At 39.7% G+C, this 19,678-nt stretch overlaps 2 protein-coding genes across 2 annotated transcripts; one reads left to right on the top strand and one right to left on the bottom strand.

The window, feature by feature from the left end:
* Nucleotides 1-1,505: 1,505 nt before the first annotated feature.
* On the top strand, nt 1,506-3,264 carry LOC140926854 (endoglycoceramidase-like). Its single transcript, XM_073376532.1, has one exon. The coding sequence runs from the start codon at nt 1,565-1,567 to the stop codon at nt 3,035-3,037; it is 1,473 nt and encodes a 490-aa protein (XP_073232633.1). The 5' UTR covers nt 1,506-1,564; the 3' UTR covers nt 3,038-3,264.
* Nucleotides 3,265-5,219: 1,955 nt separating this feature from the next.
* LOC140926853 (lipid scramblase CLPTM1L-like) lies at nt 5,220-19,648 on the bottom strand. Its single transcript, XM_073376531.1, has 17 exons — nt 19,429-19,648; nt 17,339-17,439; nt 16,292-16,484; nt 15,613-15,740; nt 14,670-14,742; nt 14,057-14,174; nt 12,688-12,782; nt 11,812-11,896; nt 10,429-10,532; nt 10,003-10,071; nt 9,859-9,909; nt 9,300-9,382; nt 8,450-8,484; nt 7,875-7,930; nt 7,091-7,135; nt 5,957-6,072; nt 5,220-5,418 (listed from the first exon to the last, which is right to left on the bottom strand). The coding sequence occupies exons 1-17, from the start codon at nt 19,579-19,581 to the stop codon at nt 5,328-5,330; spliced, it is 1,596 nt and encodes a 531-aa protein (XP_073232632.1). The 5' UTR covers nt 19,582-19,648; the 3' UTR covers nt 5,220-5,327.
* Nucleotides 19,649-19,678: the final 30 nt, after the last annotated feature.

Here is a 19,678-nt window from a genome sequence, read left to right as displayed (position 1 = left end):
TAGGCAAACGCGTGAGAAATTACAGTGTTTGTATGAAAATCTAATGTTGAATAATTTCTGTTCTGAAAAAAATATGAATTGCAAACTAAAGCTTCACTCCTAAGGATTCTATTGCAAAAAATTGACGGCGTTGCATGCGCTAAAAGACCTACAAGTAGAACCTAGAACCCGGGAAAAATTACAGACAAATATATGGAAAATCTAAAGCAAGCCTCTGGAGAAATTTAAGCACAGGTACGCCCTCAACATGTATAAGTACAATCATTTGCTCTTTTAGCTTTAGTTTACAATTGATATTTTTTTCAGAAAAGTCGTTTTACAGAAATTATTCGACATTGGATTCTCATATAAACACTCTAATTTCTCACATGTTTGCCTACTCGTCAAGATGGCGTCGAAAACCGTGACAAGGTCTATTCTGTGCTGAGGTCATCATTTAGCGCCCTTGCCCATACACAAAATGCTTCGGTAGAGTTATGCAAAAGATATCAAACAAGTTTTATCGGAAGGTATCCTTGTGAGCTGTACGTGCAACCCAAGGGGGACTCTCAGCAGGACTAGCCCCTGATGAAGACTAGTTTTGTCTGGTCGAAATATTGGGCAAATAAATTTGTAAACCCTAGCTGTCCGATTAGCCTTACCTTCAATTTTAAATCTCAAAATATCGGTCGGTCAACGGACAATGTCCAGCCGATATCACCATTTGATTTGTCCGGACAAACTTTTAGTTGGCCGGTCGTTTTGACCGGTCAGGTGCAAGGCTCTCAAAATGAAAAACTTAACTTAAAAAAAAATAAATTAAAAATTGATTGTGTCTGGCCAAAAGAGACTCTTTGTCTGACCGAATCAAATCAAAGGGAAAACACTTGGTAGAGTCTTGGTACGAATGATCGGGAGTTTTGAAAAATAAAAGTAAAGGTCTCTTGACTTAAACAGGGCAGAGAAATGAACGCTCTTTGTCGCATTAAAATTGAAGGCCTTTTTGGCACACGTCTGCCCCAACGTCCCCGGAGGGTGCAACTAGCTTCAGTAAAAACCGCTTATAAAACTGGCTGTAGTCTCATTTTTTCTACTAGTTCACCTCGCGTTTGGGATTGCGTGACAATCCAAAACTACGTCACAAAATTTGGGAATTCTTATTATTTATATTTTTTATTTACTAACCTTTTATTTGGGCAGATAATACGGAGGACTTTTTTACCAATAGCGTAGGAGAACTGACAGTGGTGTAATTCCATTTTTTCAAACGCCCAAAGCCAGCCACACCCATCACCAGCCCTTTCCAGGCCCATCCATGACTTCGTTAAAATAAATTATTTGCCAAACAATCACTTAGTCAAAGTAGCAGTGATTAATTGAGAAACAATTTTTAAGGGCATCCACTGCGATCTGAGATTGATCGGAGAATGTCGAAAATGCTCCAGTCTCGTGGGGGAGGGGAGCATTGCGTGACTCTGGCCCGAAAGCGGAATGGTAGTTGTAACTTGAAACTGCAATCTCGTGACTGATTTCCCAATTTCTTGAATTGAGACATTACAGTGCAAATTGCAGCACTCTGATCATAATGCTTTCGGAGTTTTTAGTACTCGGCTTCTTAGCTGTGTTTTCAGCGGCAAATCTTCTACCAATCTCTGTGAACCCAGAGAGACAAAAGTTGGTGGACAGCTTGGGTCGAGAGGTGTACTTCCACGGGACAAATGTGGTTGTGAAGAGTTTTCCCTGGCATCCGCAAACCGAAGGTTTCTCAGATGGGACTTTCTCCGAGCAAGACATGCAACTTTTAAAATCGCTTGGCTTAAATGTTATTCGGCTTGGATTTATGTGGCCTGGTCTTGAGCCGAGCAGAGGAAAATACAACGACACCTACATGCATGTCATGCAAAAGATTGTCACGCTGTCTGAAAAATACGGCATTTATGTCCTGCTCGACATGCATCAAGATGCCTTCTCTAGGGTGCTCTGTGTTGAGGGTTTGCCCACCTGGGCAGTAAACACTGGAAACGCAAAGGGCTTTCCTGAGCCATTGCATGATCCGTACGTAAACGATCCCAAAACAGGCATGCCGACAGACGAAGATTGTGCTAAGTTTGTGTGGTCAGATTATTACTTAACCGAAGCGACGAGCGTGGCTTTTCAGAATCTTTACAACAACACCGATGGTTTGTTAGACAGATGGGCGGCATTCTGGGCGAAGACTGCCTCCGGTTTTAAGGATTTTCCCAACGTTATCGGCTACGAGCTTATTAACGAGCCTTGGGCTGGGGATGTTTACGCTGATCCACTGCTATTTATCCCGGGTGTTGCTGACAAAAGGAATCTGGCTCCCGCCTATGAGGTTCTAAGCAAGGCAATTCGGCAGCATGATGATCAGCACTGTATTTTCTTTGAGGGCGTCACTTGGGATGATTTTGGGGTCGGGTTTGAGAGCGTACCAGGTGGTGACCTCTACCGCAACAGAAGCGTTCTAAGCTATCATTTTTACATCCCGCCCTCACTGGAACTCATTGAGAACTTCGAGGCGCGCAAGAAAGATCTCGAGAGATTACAATGCGGAGGAATGATGACGGAGTTTCTGACGAGTGCGGGGACAATAGCCCCCATGTTTGAAACAATGATTGCCGCCGACATCTATCAGCAATCCTGGATCGGATGGGACTACAAAGCCTATCACCCACCCCGCCCCTCCCTGAAAAGCGAAAAGTGCTGTTCGCTATGGAATGAAACAGGTCTCAACCAGATTTACGTTCAAAACACAACGCGCACTTATCCTCAGGCCGTTGCCGGAAACACTGTGAAATTCAGTTTTGATTTAACAACGAAAGAGTTCATGTTAGTATACGAAGTATCCCAAACTTGTAATTCAACAGAATCCAAAGTGTATTTGAACGAAGAGGTGCATTATCCGTCTGGTTACAGCGTGAATGTCACGCCATCCTCCGTCACCTGGTCTTCCCCGCAGAAAAACCTGCTGGTTTTTAAACATCTAGCCGATGCTTCTCCAGGGACAAGCGTTTTAATTACTGTCAACAAAAAGTAGCCTTGACATCCTTAAGCCTGCGTGGCAAGCGTTTGAAAGCATAGGGGAAGAGGATTCCGGGCGCGCGCAAGAAGCGCGAAATTCCCGCAAGGGGAAACAATGGCCTCCACGCAGGCGTTCTTATCCTTCGTTTCTCCCTCCGGCGCGCGGTCTCGCGCGCCAAATCATTCCCTTCCACTTGCCTTTCCAACGCCAACGCCCCTTAATAACCTAAGTTCGATGTTATGCATTTATTTTTTTTTTCCTGAAGTGTCTTAAAAAAGGGAGAAGTTCGATAAATTTTTTGACAATAAAATAGCAATCATATAATACCACTCATGGTGATCGTGATCACTTAAATTAATTCCTACCCGCACAGGGCATGCTACCTACCGTAAAAATTCCGAAAATGAGCCCCTCCATGTATAAGCCCCTCCAAATATAAGCCCAGAAAACCGGTAACGCAAAAAACCCTCCGTTAAATCGCCCTTCCAAAAATAAGTCCCCGGGGCCTTGTACTTGGAAAATTGCCCTCAAATACAAAGTAAAACAAAGCAAAAACGGTAAATTTACTTCCAACTGTAAGGCTAGCCCAATTGATTTTGAAACGCAAATTTCCCTCCGTTGATAAGCCCCTCCAAAAATAAGCCCCTCAAAAAGGGCCTTTAAAAAATATAAGCCCCGGGGCTTATTTTCGGAATTTTGCGGTATTTTTGTCTTGAAAGCGCCTGATCCATTTGTCGGGAAGTTTGTTCGCTCTTTTCAGTTAGCAGTTCCCAGTCCCCTCTGTGTCGCACGCTATGCAGGGAAGTGAAATGGCGGCCAAAATTTTATTCGAGATTTTTGTGACCGTTAAGAAAGTGAAAGTCTATGATTCTTTCTGAACACGCTTTCAATGAAATGGCGATAAACGTGATATAGTTTCTTAGCACTCTTCAATCTGCGACCTCTTGGTTAGACATTCGTGAGTGTTATGTATGAGTCGGACCCGAGTGCGAGGGACAAATATTTTCTGCAAGCCAGCCGGTAAGTTACTCATTTGCTTGTTGTGTAATTTTAAAAGTTAAGTATTTTGGGAAGGCAACGAACGCTTAAGTGAGGATGTTCTTTCATGTGTTTCGCAGCACTGTCGTTCCATGAGCCCAACCCGTTATCAGCTGGATCACGAACACAGTCGATGAAATCTCGTCACGAGGAGACGATTTGTCACAAAACCCCCTAGACAATCAACTCAGCAGAATCGTTTTTAGCAGATAACCTTCCTGTTGTAGTTCACTACTTTTACTAACGAGGTGAATGGAGCAATGAGGCGAACAAACTGAATTACAATTGAGATCATAATTTGCCCCAGTAACGAGTGTTAGTTTCATGTGCAACACGTCAACACTATTTCAACCTGGCTTATCCAGGGCCTCTCTACTTCCTTTTCCTTGGAGAAGGGACCCTGGAGACAAAGAGAGACGAAGTTGGCTTTTTAAGCGCCTTTAAGGCGTTCGACAGAATTACTGTCAGGTTAAGGGTGGGATCGGAAGGGCGCCCGCATTTTTACAATTTTTTTAAAGTTATTAACATAACCTGCATGGAAACGATGACACGGAGGCAGACACAGATGGAAATTCAAAGACCTGCAGTCAGAATAAATCCGCCAGGCAAGGTCATAACTCATTAAAGGGACACAGTCAGCTGATGCACATGCGCATTAGATATCATTTCTTAACTGATTTGCATATCACAAGATACCCGATCATACTGTTTTTCGACTACGAACACCCTCTTATTTTTCTTTTGGGTCACAATTAACCATTCCAATAGGAGTTACCTGCAGAGGAGCCTAGGAGGAACCCCAATCTCTCCTCCCTTATACTATAAATTTGCATAATTTCACTTCTTTTTCGCTCGCCGCGCGTGGCTCTGGGGAAAGAAAGACGGCCACTCGTGGTCTATACTGTTCTTAACCAAATATGATAACATAATATTATAGGATGAATAAAAGAATACTCAAAAACAGGTTTTAAGTAAAAATATCGAAAAACAAGAATGAAAAACTAGGGAAGATTGAAGCGCGTTTCTAGATGTATCCGACACGCACCTCTGATTTTGGGTTGAGGTAAACGCTTAGCAAAGTTGAAAAACTAGTGACCAGGTCAGCTAAGTCCCAAGCTAGGTCCCAAAGATTTACGCGTGAAACTAGCTGAAACCAAACAAACCAACAAGAAACAAAACTTTGTTTTAAATAGTCTGAGAATGTAAGAACTTTATCTTAACTTTTGTTTTAACTACACCTAGTAATTTACCAATAAACTAAGCATTATTAATCTTTGTGTGGCTTGTCTTGCTCCTTCTCCTGGTCGTCATAAGACACGCCGAACTCGTTCACGCGCTTCATGTCCACAGGGTACAACCTGCGGAAATAGACTTGGTTAGGAAAATCCTCTACTGCGGTCAAACGTCTAATGCGTTTTTTTTTTTGGGGGGGGGGGGAACTTGTGGAATTTCATATACCAGTGAGGAAACGTAGTCAACTGTAGGCAAGTAGAAAAACTTAGAACTGTTCCACTCGTTTCCTTCAGTAGAGCTGGAGCAACTAGAAAATACCCCGCCAATTTGAAACGGCATCCGCGAAGTACTTGTATTGTATACCACTACCAAACGTTAGCAGCTTCTTTTTGTTGTTGTTTGTTTGTCTGCTTTTTGTCTAGTACGGCTTTATTGGGGAGGGGGGGGGGGGCTGTTTTTGGTTTTGTAATTTTTTGCATAATGTTTGTAATTAAGGGCGTTCCGGGGTGTTCTGGGCCTGTTCCTGGTTTTACAGACAGCCAAACGTAACCTCAAATATTTCTGTCTTCTTAGAAAATTTTCAATTCAAGGCTTGTATGAAAATGGAAAATTGCATGCTCGTATTTAGCCTACACATAAAAAGAATCAAAGTGCGTAGCTTACCATCTTTGATATAGATAAACGACAAACACCACATCATCTCTGAAGCAAGCCAGTCGGTGAGCGGTTGGCATAATGATGATAAATGCAAACACATCGTCAATGAACGTGTTGAATGCCTGCAAATACAAATTTTACTCCTCACCATTAATTGATTAACCGCCGCCTGGTTAGCTCAGTTGGGAGAGCGAGGGTCTGCTGAGCGGGAGGTCGCGGGTTCAAACCCCGGCCGGACCAACACTTAGGGTCTTTAAATAACTGAGAAGAAAGTGCTGCCTTTGTAATGACATCTGCAAATGGTTAGACTTTCTAGTCTTCTCGGATAAGGACGAAAAACCATAGGTCCCGTCTCACAGCACCTTCACTGATCTGTTCTTGTGGGACGTAAAAGAACCCACACTACTGTTCGAAAAGAGTAGGGCACGTAGACCCCGGTGATGTGGCCAACCTTAACGGGTTGTGGGATTGGGCAGGGATGGCACCTTGCATGGGACCTTTGAGTCCCGTTTGTGCCTATTCCCTCTGGGCAGGCCTGTGTCCGGAAAAGCTTGTAAAACTAATTACAAACACTAAAAACATGTTTGCAATTATACATTTCTATATTACAGGCTGTAACGAAAGGGGACCATAAACAGATTCAAATGTTAGGTGGCTCGATGAGGTTTTTCAAGAGCCTGATTACCAATTATCAACCTTGAAGACACACTGTAAATAAGACAAGTGACTAAGGGCTCTTGAAAAGAGAGCGCAAACTTTGCCGTTTTGGCGTCGGTTATTTATACCCTTAGACTATATCCACAAACTTCAAACTTTGTTGCAAAGCACTATGGAGACAAAAGACCTTAAGAGTAATTTTAAAGAAAATCATCGACGGAGATTTAAATAAACGTATAAATTAGCGACCCTTCTCATTTTTGCATAAATGCTGAAAATAGTGCAGATACTAAAAGTTGCAAACCAAGAGATTAATTAATCCGATTTCATTGCAATACCGGAGATTGCGAGCGAGAACAGGTACCTTTCTAATACAGTAGGGAAGTTTTGTGACATGATATTCCCGGCCCGTTGGCGTACAGGAATTTTTTTTCTCGACTCACCACTCCCTGCCCCATGAAATGTAAATAAGAATCCACCTACCTTGTACATGAACGCTCTCCAGGGTAAATGAGCGACTGATTTCAGCTGAAGAAAAAAGAAAAGAAATGTCAGTGGTGTACATCAAGTTATAAGTGAACCGGATTCAGGTTCCAGTTGAGGTTCTGTCAAATAGGATTAGGAGATTGCGCGTGAGACCTCCCGAGTCTTGTTCGTCTTTCAAAATAGTCCTTCGTCTGACTTTATACGGCGCAAGACGAAGACCACCCGCGACTTCGCCGTTCGCTCGGCCGCTTCGCGGCCTAAAAAACTCGCTCCACTCGCTTAGAAACTCGTAAAGTCGTGAGGTCGACTTGAGGCAAGTCCTATCTCCTGGTAAGCAAGTACAGCTCAATCATATTGACAACGACTCTCCAGGTTCCTAGGCTAGTCTGTATACGCAGCTTCACATTAAATCGTACTGTTCATTGTCGTCACGTCACTACCGAGCATTCAGATAGCGAGGTTCTACTGATTTCTTAACCCCTTCACACCAGTAATAAGTACAAGATCACCCTTGTTTTCTCACTTTTGTTCAAGTTTTCGCTTTTCCATGGCTAAGCACGAAATTCCATACCATCATAAGAGATCATCACAGTCTGAGCTGCACCGAATCATTCTATTCTATACGGATCTGTTGTATTCTCCGTTATTCTATATTCTCAAAGATGGACATCTTTGGAAGCAACAATAGGTGTTGGTCTTAGAGGATGTCCGTCTGGTATAGAGTCAAATTTTAGAGAGGTGTTAAGAGAGAGTTCACTAATGCTTTGTCCTAGAAACTCACCTTGTAGTTGACAAACAGCTGAGGGAGCATGAACAGAAAACCAAATGCGTACACACCTGAAGGTGACAAAAGCAGGTGCTGAATTTCTAAATAAACTCAAAGCTAATAGTTACCGAGTAAAAGCGCATGATCTTAATTACTTCATAGTTAATAGAGTAGGATGGTTACGAAGCCAGTCAAACTCCTCTATTGAATGTTTTTTTTTTACCTAACGGTGCACAAGGTACAATGGCATTCCTATCATTTTGATCTTATTGACCAATGAAAACGTCGCATTCATATATTCAGCCACAATTTGTGAGCAGAAAATATACAATGGCCTACGAAAAGTGAGATTGAAAACGAAGTTCACAGAGCAAAAACAGAACTTTATACGAGCCATATACTAGTCCTATTTTCGGGAAAACCTCGCAATCGGAAGGATACTTGCGTCTGAGATCGAGGGATCTTGTTTTCGTCCCTCCTTGTCTCTCTTTTTTTTAATTTCTTTCCAAAAGGTGACAAACCCTGTCTTCACATATGTTTTAACGGTTTTCTTTCAAAAATGGTTTGAAAATGGATGACGACTAACGTACCATTCACAAGACTTCGAATAATCCAAGAATACCAACTGGAATTAAAGGAGAGGAATGAAAGGTTAGAAAATAGATAACAGTGTAGCAGCTTTATGAAGTGACAGAAACACAAATAAAAAAGAAGATGAACCCATACGTAGAAGGAGAAGAGGCCTGAAGTTGACGACTGAGGACACAGAATGCTCTGTTACACGACAGAGCCATTAAACTGAGGAGATGTTTTACACACTTTTCATTTCAAGAGGTTATTCCTTGCCTCCCTGGGAAAGGAGGTACTTCCTTACATAATCTTTACTGATATGTGGGACGCCAAAGAGAATGGTTTTTGAACCGCTTTTTAATAGCCTAAACTTGGGTATGTAACCCTCGCTAACTCGACCGTTTGTCTCCCCTGGATTTCCTTCATAGGTTTACTGTAATTTTACCCTCGGTAACTCGAGCCCTTGATAACTTGAACCTCCAAATAACTCGAAGTAATTTTTGTTTTCCCTTCAGATAATTTGTGTATAATTGTTCCCTCAAGAACTTGAACCATGTTTTAAGCGCGTGACAAGTTGGAAAAAAAAAGGATGTACTGAAGTCCGAAACAGATAATTTATTGCAAAACAATCGTGTCAATTCTTTGTCTTTACTCTTTTGTCACTCCAGTTCAAATTCAATGTCCATCCCAGTATATCAATCAAGCTTTGTTACTTAATTCCTCTTTCAAAATATCAATCTTTATTCTTTCTGCCCTTGAAGTGAAGTCTGCATCCTCCCCATCCATTTGCTTATTTCCTTGTTTCTGGTTATTTGCTTCGAACTTTCGATGACCATCTTTTGACCAAATAAAATCAGGATTTTACATTACCTCTTATGTGGATAATAAACTAGAGAGTACACTGCGCCAGCTACCAGCAAAGGATACAGGGCGTACGATAGATAACGCATAGCCTTAAATACAAAATAAAATAAACAATTAATTAATTCAACAAAACCTCTGCGGAACGAAAGCCTGCTAATTACCAGTATGAAGAAAACGCATGACGGGCAGGTATAAGTGAGAAGAGGCACGAAATATCCCTTTTGTGCACAGTGATGTCCATCATATGTGTTTATTGTTTACCATTAGAGACTTTAAGATTCCAAGATGGCCACGACAACGAAAAACGTCATAAAAGCAATAGCTTGAATAAGCAAAACGACAACTTTGCACGTGCATCACTCTTTTTTGTACATTTCTCTGCCGCCACTGCACGACTACGAAAGGAAAATGCCTAATTTCACGTTTTATGGAGGACGTAAACAAGGGACTGCTAAATTTTCTTTCTCTTTCTGAATTTGAATATGGTTCTTAGGAATTCGGCTCAAAAAGAGTCTGCTTGCATTTGACAAAGTAAATGAGTTGGAGTATATGTTCAGGCACTTACTTCGCTATCAAATTCCTCTGTCTCCTGTTCCTTGCTTGAACGCTTCCCAAACTATAAAACGAAAAAAATTCAGGCAACAATAAATATGACAGAGCTTAACCTTGTTTCATGACACAGCAGGTTAGGCCGGTCAGCTCTATTCACCTGTATTGAAGGCCTTGATCCTTTTTCCCATGTTATATTGACCTTGAATGCCTTGGTCACTTTCCACATCTGTACAGAACAAAAAATTAAGTTGAACTCAAATAAAAGAACGCCGCAATGTTTCGGTCAAGAAAATCTCTATACCTCCTAAGACAATTTTTTGTTGATTTGTCTCTTGATCTAATCTCCTGTGCCCCACCCCAAACCCTCTTGACATTCCAGTTTGCACCACTTAGGAGTCTGACATTTCCTTTCATTCTCGGAGTTTTAGTAACACTTTTTCTAGTACTCGCACAAACAGAAACCCGATAGAAATGCTCCTAATACCTCCCTGCCTGCCAGTTGCTTCATGTTTTGAGGAAAAGATAAAATCAAAACTTTAACTGTTGCCTACAACTCTTGTTGTCAGTAATGACGTCGACCTACCTCAATCAATGAGCCGATCCCAGCAGGAATAAGAACAAGAAGGCTGGTTTTCTCATCCATTAGATATAAAAAGATAATGATTGTGCTGACACATCTCCAAATAACTGCAGTGCAACAATTGAGAAAATGGCTCTTAGCAAAAACTAACCATTGCTAACGACAAAAAAATGGCCTCAATTGGTCAACGTTTAGAAGACAAGTTTGACCGTCAACAATTATTATTACCGTTGGTGTCAGAGCTCTTTCCGTGCGCGCGGTTGGATGCTACAGACTCACGACACGAGCCGCGAAGCTTTTTGCGCTGATCACCAAAAAGACTTGACTGAAACCGGAAACTGCGCTTGAAAAGTCTCCCTGGGTCGGGAAACGCTTCCGTATTAAAAGCCTTCCATGAAGTTTGTATTTACCGGGTCTGAAAAGGGCGTCCTGATCCCGCATTGCCGCTCTTTATTTTCACGACAATCCCGCATCCCGAACTTCCCGAACGAAAACCGTTTTCTTTCCCAATACTGCACACTGTGCCAAGATTTTGGCGAATCCCGCTTCCGAGCAGCGGTCAAATCCTATATCCCGTAAGTAAATTTTGCGTTTTTCCGAATCTCACGCTATATTTCGGGTCAAATCCCGGATCCCGAGATAACTCTTTCAGACCCTGAATCCCTTACTTACAACTTTTTTCTCATTAGCACATGCTTAAAAAGATCATAGCAGAATTAGCCAGCACTAAAATTTTGAGCCCGGTATATCTTTTTTTTTTTTTCGAGAAACTCTGTTTTTAAAACTGACAACTTAACAAAAAATGTATGACACATTGGAATTTTTGGCACAAATCATTTTTGCAGTTTTTGATGGTTAGTAAACAGCGAGGTTAAAAAGCTAAGGCGTGATTACTGTTTGCTTCAGTGAAATTCTAACTTCCTCATATATTCACCTCGGATGAGACATTTTAAAAACTCATAGTCCATTCTGGGTTACTCTATCCTAAGCCTCTGTTTCGAAGGGAGGCTAAGTGCAAAGCCATTGATATGAAAAGTAATTTATATTCTCATGCAAATAAAACTCATTTTCACAAAAAAAGAAGGCATCACGGAATGAACAAATTAAATTCAAAAGTTGAAAGAGTTGGTTAATTTGAGCAATTTGTCCTCTTTGCAAGCAATAACAAAGGAAACAACAGCCATCGAAAACTGCGAAATTGCTGGGTGGCAAAAACCGCCTTAATGCGTTCATACATTGTAAAGTTTCGAGTTTTTCAAAGATAATTTCTTCGAAACTATTCGGTATATCGGGCTCCAATTTTCACAGATAACTGAATGAAAGGCATATACGAATGACACAAAAAATTGAAAGATTCGATTGACTCCCCTATTCCCTGATACCCACCTGTTCTCATTGATAGTCCCACCATGCTGTCCCTGCGCTTCCAGTAATTAATATCATTTTTAAATGCTAAGAAATCAAACAGAAGCTGCAACAAAATGAAAAGGAAAGAAATTAAAAATATGTTTCCCTCAAAAAAATACAGGAGTCTCGCAAAATGTTAGTAGAATTTAGATGTTTTTGGAGGGCTTTGAGATTCTTGCAATTCCTATTTTTGAATATATAAATGGCTTCTCCGCATTGACACGGGCTTCTCCCTACAATTTTAGCCAGAAAGAAGCCTACCACACTGCGAATATGTTTTGGAATTTGACCGGTGATTTGTGCCCTGTTTAAATACACGAACGGCTAATCAGAAGTTTGAGAAAAACTCCGAGAGTTTAGAGCTAGAATTTTATAAGTCTTAGAGTCGGTCGAAGTCTCTCAGGACGGCATTTCAAACACTCCTCTGCGGTCTCATTCTCGCTAATACTCACTTCATAAACTATAAGGAGAATGGCTACAAGCTTTGGGTACAGTGATTTCTGGAATCGTTTGGTTGGACACGCGTTAGTTATGATTGGTCGATGGTATTCAAGCCAACAATTAACCAATGATAAGTAACACTTGTCCATCCACACGATCCCACAAATCATTGCGCCAAAAGCTTGTACCAATTCTCCTTATAGCTTCCTGAGTGGGAAATTAACAAATCTTAGACTCACGGGGAAAAGGATTAGCCTCGCAGTCTTTCAACACAGGCACGAATTTACCATTTGCCAGTTCTCGAAGTAAATTGTTTGGATTTAGCTCTCCGCGATTTCGTTATCACAAAACAAGCCATTTTTTGGAAAGAAAAAAAGTATCATTTATAATTGCTGATGTGGTAGTGTTACTTACATGGAGTACTGTAATGGCAAATGTCAGACCAAGAAACATAAGATTGGTGTCTGTGAAGATTCCTCTTATTTCATCTAAGTCCTTTTCTGAAAATCCTAAAAAATTAGATAAGACCCTAATGGATTTGTTACTGAAGATTGCAAATATAAGAAATGTAAAAGGAGATAACTAGGTTTGACAAATCCAGTAAGTGACTAAGCACTTAAGCCTGCGAGCAAGCGAGCGAAGCAAGCCGTGAGAGAACGCGCGCGCGAGCGACGAAGCCCCTCGCACTCGCCTCTCCGTTCGCGTGTGGCTCTCACGTGACTTCTCGACACCACCCCAAATGGAGGCTGTCGCAGGCTACTGAGCACTGAGCAATGAGCACTGACTTTTTTTTTCAAATGGGAGGGGGCACTTATGAAGTTTTCCTTCAACAAATTGTAGGAAAAGTAGAAGTAAGACAGCAAGTATGTAGGACATTCATAGGATTTTAGGGCAAAATGCAGGAGTTTTATGGAAGGATTTTCAAACCCACATAGATGACATATTAGTTAACAAAACAACTAAATGTCTCGCATCCCTGAGAATGTGTTTATCATGATATAGTTTTCAATGATTGAGTTCATCAACAAGGCGATTTACAAATATTAACAAATCAAGGAAAGAGCTGTTATCAACAGTTACATGACCACTAATTAAAACCTTCAAAAAACTCAACTACTTATAAGAAGTTAACATTAATAGATACATATCCAAGAGTTGACATATTTTGAATGAGATACATTTAACACTTTGGATATACATCTATGAACGTTTTAAGGGTTTTTCTTGTTATCAACATCTACGGCAACACAAACAGGGTTTTAAACAACAACAGCATTAATACTGCTTGAACAGTTATTAACTGTATGAGGGCAGGCTCCCAACTTTAAGACTGCCTAAAAAATTAAAACATGGTTATAAAAACTAGATATACAGTCCATAAAATCCACATCTATAGTGAACTTCTCGTCCACACCAGAGTACAAAAGTGTCACTAAATGTCTGAGTCACAGTTTCATGTCTTTCACATTGGCATTCATGATTTTGATCCATTTTTAAGAACGTTTTCAAATCGATGCGTTTTGATGAAAATGCTCAGCATATTAGTGTGGACGGTGGGCTTAAGTACATCGAAATGAATGCGTTTTCAAACAAAAACACATTAGTGTGGATGGGCCTCAATCATATCCCTTACGCTCAGAGCCAAGTATGAATAATAATCCTTTTAATAATTGGAAACTGGTCTATTCAAGAAACAACTAAAGGTATAATAATAAATTTTGCAATTGTACAATTTGTATTAAAACTTTGGCTAATTTATGCTCTGTGATAAAGCATTTCTTACCTAGTTGCTTCATAGATGCAAATGAATGATGAACAGACGCCCAGATGCGAAGCTTCCCAAGGGAGATGGGTGAGTATTTGATCTTAAGTTCCATCTGTGTACTACTTTTATTCACAGGCTTGAAAAAATAAAAATAAAAACAAAACATTACGATAGTAAAAGAGTAAAATTTACATAAGATAGCTGTTTGTTCCAGAGCTCCAGAAGTATACAGCCTCTATCTGCATGAGTTAACAAACACTCACTTTTATTTTCAAAGACTTCATTATATATCTGACCAAAACAGTCAGAAGAATGTTTCAAGGCCTCACTTCTGCTCTTGGGTGACTGAGAATTCTCAAATCAATGCTGGGCACCCTGAATTTTACAGTTTCAGAGGACTGGATTAATGCTCAATTTCCACCGCTGTCTCAGGTTTGCCCTGAGAAGTGAAGAAGGAGCGTGGACTCAGTGGCTGGTAATCGAGCCTTTATTTCTGATGGACTCATTCTATCTGGGGCTTAATCAAACACATGGCCTTCAAGGATTGTCCAAATTTCAACCTGAACATCCCTTGATATGAAGCAACACACGGTTCATTGATACCTCATATAAGTAATGATAGTAGTCTTACCTTGAGGTATCTATAAATAACACCCAACTGATCAATATATAAAACCGGCAGATAGTCATTATTGGGGGCTAATCTACAAAAAAACAATGGACAAGAACAACATCAAAGACTATAATTAGATGAAGATGATGTATTAATAATCCTTCAAGCCCCGATATTCAATAACAATATCTAACCTGATCTCCATATGCAGTTTCTTAACAAATGAAAATTTGATAAAAGATCAAAGCATTTTCCTGTAGGTGATCATTTCATTTATTCTCACTACCATTTCTCTTGATTATGTATTCATATTGTTAAGGAGAAAATTGATGTTGATCACTTTTGGGATTTGAATGGTTTATTTCATTATTTTAGATCGTCCAACTGAGTAGCTACATCATTTGTGATTACATGTTACTTACACATACCATACTTACTGTATAAATTTACGGCATAAACCAACAAACATACACATATATATAAGAAAATTAACTAGCAAGAGTGACAAGAACTTTCTCAAGAAAACAAGGGGGCATGCTTACTGTTTACACAAACCACCCCCAGTGGAAATCTTGTGTAAACACAAAACTATAAAATTTGAGTCGGTCGGAGAATGACCTGCTGTTACAAAGAATAACTTAATTCAGCTGAACAGACTAAAAAGAGTAGAAAAATTGCATTTCCTCAAATCACAGGCCATATTTTCAGAAGCTTCCCAAATGGAACATGGCACCAACCATTAAATAATTTTCCAACCAGAATTTCCAGTCTTCCCATGTAAATGGTTTAGGTACCCTAAGTTTCATGGAAAATCCAATATGGCTGCCACTTGTCATGTTTCCGTAAGGGTTAAAAATAACCTCATCTCACTTCATAATGTACATTGAAAAAAACCCTGGTAATTTTGAAAGAGAAAGGAGCATTACTTCAGCTGAAACTTTACAATTGACTATTCACTTACCTTATAAATGGGTAGATCTCACCAGGAATGGCTTGACGATCGAATACAACTTTTTCATTTAAAACATGAAAGTTGAGAATTGGTTTCCAGTGCGTCACTGGGATGTCACTGGGTGGTGAACTATGTTTCTGTGCAATAAACAATATTGGATCACTTTATCAATCTATTCGATCCCTCTTGTCTCTTGATAAGAGCCAAAGAGACTGGGAGACGGGCAGTTAAGGGTGGGGGTGCATGTGTTATTGGCTAGGTGTGTGCCATTAATGGTTTTTCAAGCCCTAACAATGTTTGAGTCGCCAGAAAAATCTAGTCAATTCACCACCTTAATTCACTAGACAAGAGGCCTTTTTGTGACACTGATTCATTTCAAATTGAATACAAACAAAAGTTTTTTTCTTACATGTGACATCATAAAATTTGATTTTTTTAGAAAATTATTGTACTGGTGATGTACAATGCATAGACCATGCATAGCTACTGTTCATAACCAGTTCAAGGTTTCTAGAAAGACACCCTGTTAAGGACTAGAAAAAAAGAAAATTGTACACCATGTAAATTGAAGACTTAAGGCCACAAAAGCCACACCCTGTTAAAAGTAGCACATTATGTATTCATTTAGGCCAAAATAAAGGAGTGCCCCCCTTCTGCACAAACCAGGGTGGTGGACCAGAATTCTCACCTTTTTTGGCATTTCACCAGAATTTAAAAGATTAATTGATTCATCTTGAGGTAAAGAGTACACAGTTAATGGAGAAACAGCATGTGAAGCATATTCACTGTTGAAAGGAGATGCTCCAACTGGATAAATAAACAGGTGAGCAAATAGCGATCCATTGTTTCTTGTCTTCTGCGGTAAACTGGCATTTACTGATCTGTAAAAATAGGACGTTCAAATGCAACTTAAGCATGGAAATGTTTACGTATACAAGGAAACATGTGGTTACAGTGGCCAAGTATACATTAAACCATGGTGATAATTTTTCTGTCAACATATATTATTAAAGTGTATTCCACGTCTGCTGTTGCTTTAAATGAATAAAACAAGCATTTTTAGTTGTTGTTGTTGTTTTTTTTGTGACCAACAATGTATGATAAGCAAGAAACTTAATAAAAACAAGTTTAAAATTTGAATTTTTTTTAAAAAAAGAAAATAGACCTGTACATAAGAATTTCAAATTTTAAAGTTCTCAGCATTGCCAACAATAGCTACCTCTCATTTTACAAGTCTAAAATTCACATCATATTATGTAGTGCAATTTAGCTCAAGAAGTAGCCAGTGAATTCAGTTGTCTCTCCTCACTTCTTGCCACTTGGGATGTTTTGAGGGAGAGACATGTGCGGTCCGGCCAAAAAATTCCATACTCAGTGTAATGACCTAGATATGTCTGTAATCTGGTCAACGAGTGCTTAATGGTCAACATAGTACTGTTTTACTGTTAACAAAGGATAGCAAAAATACAAAAGGTAACACAAATCAAAGTCAGTATTAAACTATTAAACACCGTGAATCTACAGTGTACTAAAAAACAGTCAAATGTTATGCATGCAAGGAAAAGCAGCTATATTCACAGGCTAAGCAGGACACTTAAAGGAACAGTTTTTTAATCAAAAACTCCTCTCTTGTGTTTTGAATGGCCATAGGGGCTTATGAAAACACAGCGTGACTTGTATAAATATCCCACAACACTACACACAATCACATGTAAATAATCCTCATGAGACTCACATTGCAAACTGTTCTGACAAACTAAAGTTGTCACTCTTCCAAAGTAAGGGACAATTTTTGCTGTTGACCCTGTGCTGCTGAAGGGATGTACAGATTAATACCTGTAAAAAAAATAAAATTAATAGAAATACATTCACCACAACAACTCGCGAAGCTGTGAAGGGGCAGCAATGAGAATAAATTGAAACCAGTTAATAGGTACAAAAAATATGGTAAAGAAATACAAAACAAAACAAGAACAAAAGTGGTCACAGTCACCTACTAGTCATTTACTAGAGGTTCCAACTGTAAGACTTTGACTGGGAAAGTTTTGGTGTTTTGGATAGGTGCATGGTCACTTATGGGAGGTGGTCGCTTACGATTTGTGGTCGCACATGGAGGTTCGACTGTATTACATTTGTAGCTTGCTTTTCACAGGAACTTAGTTGAATTTTGCATAATACTATGGCCGGGATGTTTGACAGCATACTGCTGGTCATTTGAAGTATGTTACATGACGTTGGTATCCAGTTCCCCCATGTGGCACATCTGCGTATCCAAGTATCCGGGTATCCACCCAATTTAGGATATAGCTTAGAAGTAACGGGGTATTCTGCAGTTAAGCCGTGATGACCTCTTTGAGTCATCGAAGAAACTGGTATCTTGTTACAACAGAGGGAAACAGATGAAGCAAGCTAATACTGTAAACTTCTGATTATAAGCCCCCCTCCCCTCCCCACTTATGAGCCCCTGCCCCCCCCCCCCTTATTTATAGGTCCATCTACTTTTAAACAAAAAAAAACATCCGGTTATGTAAAACTTCCACCTAGTATAAGCCCCCCTCTAACTTGCATTGAAATGAATTCAACTTTTTATGACATTTTGAACATTAAAAAAGTTATCAAATTTGATCAGCACTGTTATGTAGCTTCTTTTCAAACACTTTTTTTGTCCAGTTTATAAGCCCTACTTAAACTCCTGACAACATAGTATATGTCCAGGGCTTAAAATTGGGAGGTTTACAGCATTTAAATAGCACTTTGCATTAGTGACGTCACAAATTTCTGGTCCCTGCTAGTGCTGTGACTCAGACATTGAAGCCGACCAGTATAAGAGTTTTGTATGGGAAAGTCACGTTCGCCAACAAATTTCCCTTGTCTTTGAAGATTTTTATCGTTAAAAAAGACAAATTCCAGCTTGGTTTCAATAATATACATCTTGAAAATAATCAACACATGCCAAGACAACGTTAAACATGGAAAAAAAACTGTACAGATGAGTGATTTTATTTCTTATGCGGTGTCATTACTGTGTGTAAAATTATGTTACGGCATTTTACTAAGAAATGTGTGGAGAGTAGAGCTAATTCAAAGCTGTTTATGAAACGGTGCATTAGGTTAAATCAGACACTCATAATTTTTTTTAGTCAAGTGCTTATGTTGCGCTATTTAGCACCACAGGATATAACGTACTGTATTCGTCCCGAATTCACATGGTATCTACCTGGTCGCACAATAACAGAACAACTTTATAAATTTTTTGGTTTGTGCTAACGTTGGTGTGCTTTTGAGCTTAGATATTCTGTCACAGGCTTGCGAGAAGTACATAGAAACTCGATTTTCCCTTTAGCAATTTTGGTTTTGGAGCAGTACACAGCCATGTCATGTTTCAGTGCATAGAATGCTATTTGATGAAGACAGGAGCAGGGATCCGATTTCAGTAGCCTTCATTAATCAAGTAGCTTTATTTTTTTCTGACTTTAACCAATCTTTTTAGTTACTTGGACCAGGTTTTATATATTGGAGTAGCTCAAAAAAACATTTTAAAAACGCTCACTGCGAATTTTATGAACAATTTTCATGTCAGAAACGTATGTTGCTCATACAAAGCCTTTGAGTAGAACGCAATGTTTGTCTGAGTCACGCGGGGGGGGGGGGGGGGTCTACGGTGACAAAACCTATTTTTAGTAATAGTGCAAAGCGCTATTAACGAAACAGCTGAGGGCCATTCCATTTTAACAATAGGGTATATATACAAGGATAGAAAAAGGGCTCATTTATTGTTGATCGGAGAAAAAGATGGATTTTCCTGTACATGTAAGTCTTACCTACCTCCAATTCTTTATCAATAACGCCATCTGGACGAAGACACTTTCTAACACCACCTTGGCATTCCGGCAAGTGAAAAAGGTGATAAATTACATAAATACTGTTGGCTACGTACACTCCAAAAAGAACAAGAACTATTGTGGTAATGTAACTCATGTTGAACGCAAAAGATAAACAGGTTTAAAAATGACTATTGTTGGTTACCGTCCATATGGAATTTACCTTAGGTATGTCATGTAAGAGTGATTAAAGA

The sequence above is a fragment of the Porites lutea genome, chromosome 2 (assembly GCF_958299795.1).
Source record: "Porites lutea chromosome 2, jaPorLute2.1, whole genome shotgun sequence".
In the NCBI taxonomy this organism is placed as follows: domain Eukaryota; kingdom Metazoa; phylum Cnidaria; class Anthozoa; order Scleractinia; family Poritidae; genus Porites; species Porites lutea.
This window is presented reverse-complemented; position numbering and strand designations above follow the sequence as displayed.

Excerpts from the sequence above, each read along its gene's own strand:
- LOC140926854 (XM_073376532.1), top strand. The coding sequence starts at position 1,565 with ATGCTTTCGGAGTTTTTAGTACTCGGCTTCTTAGCTGTGTTTTCAGCG.
- LOC140926853 (XM_073376531.1), bottom strand. The coding sequence starts at position 19,581 with ATGAGTTACATTACCACAATAGTTCTTGTTCTTTTTGGAGTGTACGTA. Across the intron at positions 14,175-14,669 it reads TTATTTATAGATACCTCAAG|CCTGTGAATAAAAGTAGTAC; the intron begins GTAAGACTACTA and ends TATTTTTTCAAG. Across the intron at positions 10,533-11,811 it reads GGGACTATCAATGAGAACAG|TTATTTGGAGATGTGTCAGC; the intron begins GTGGGTATCAGG and ends GTTGCACTGCAG.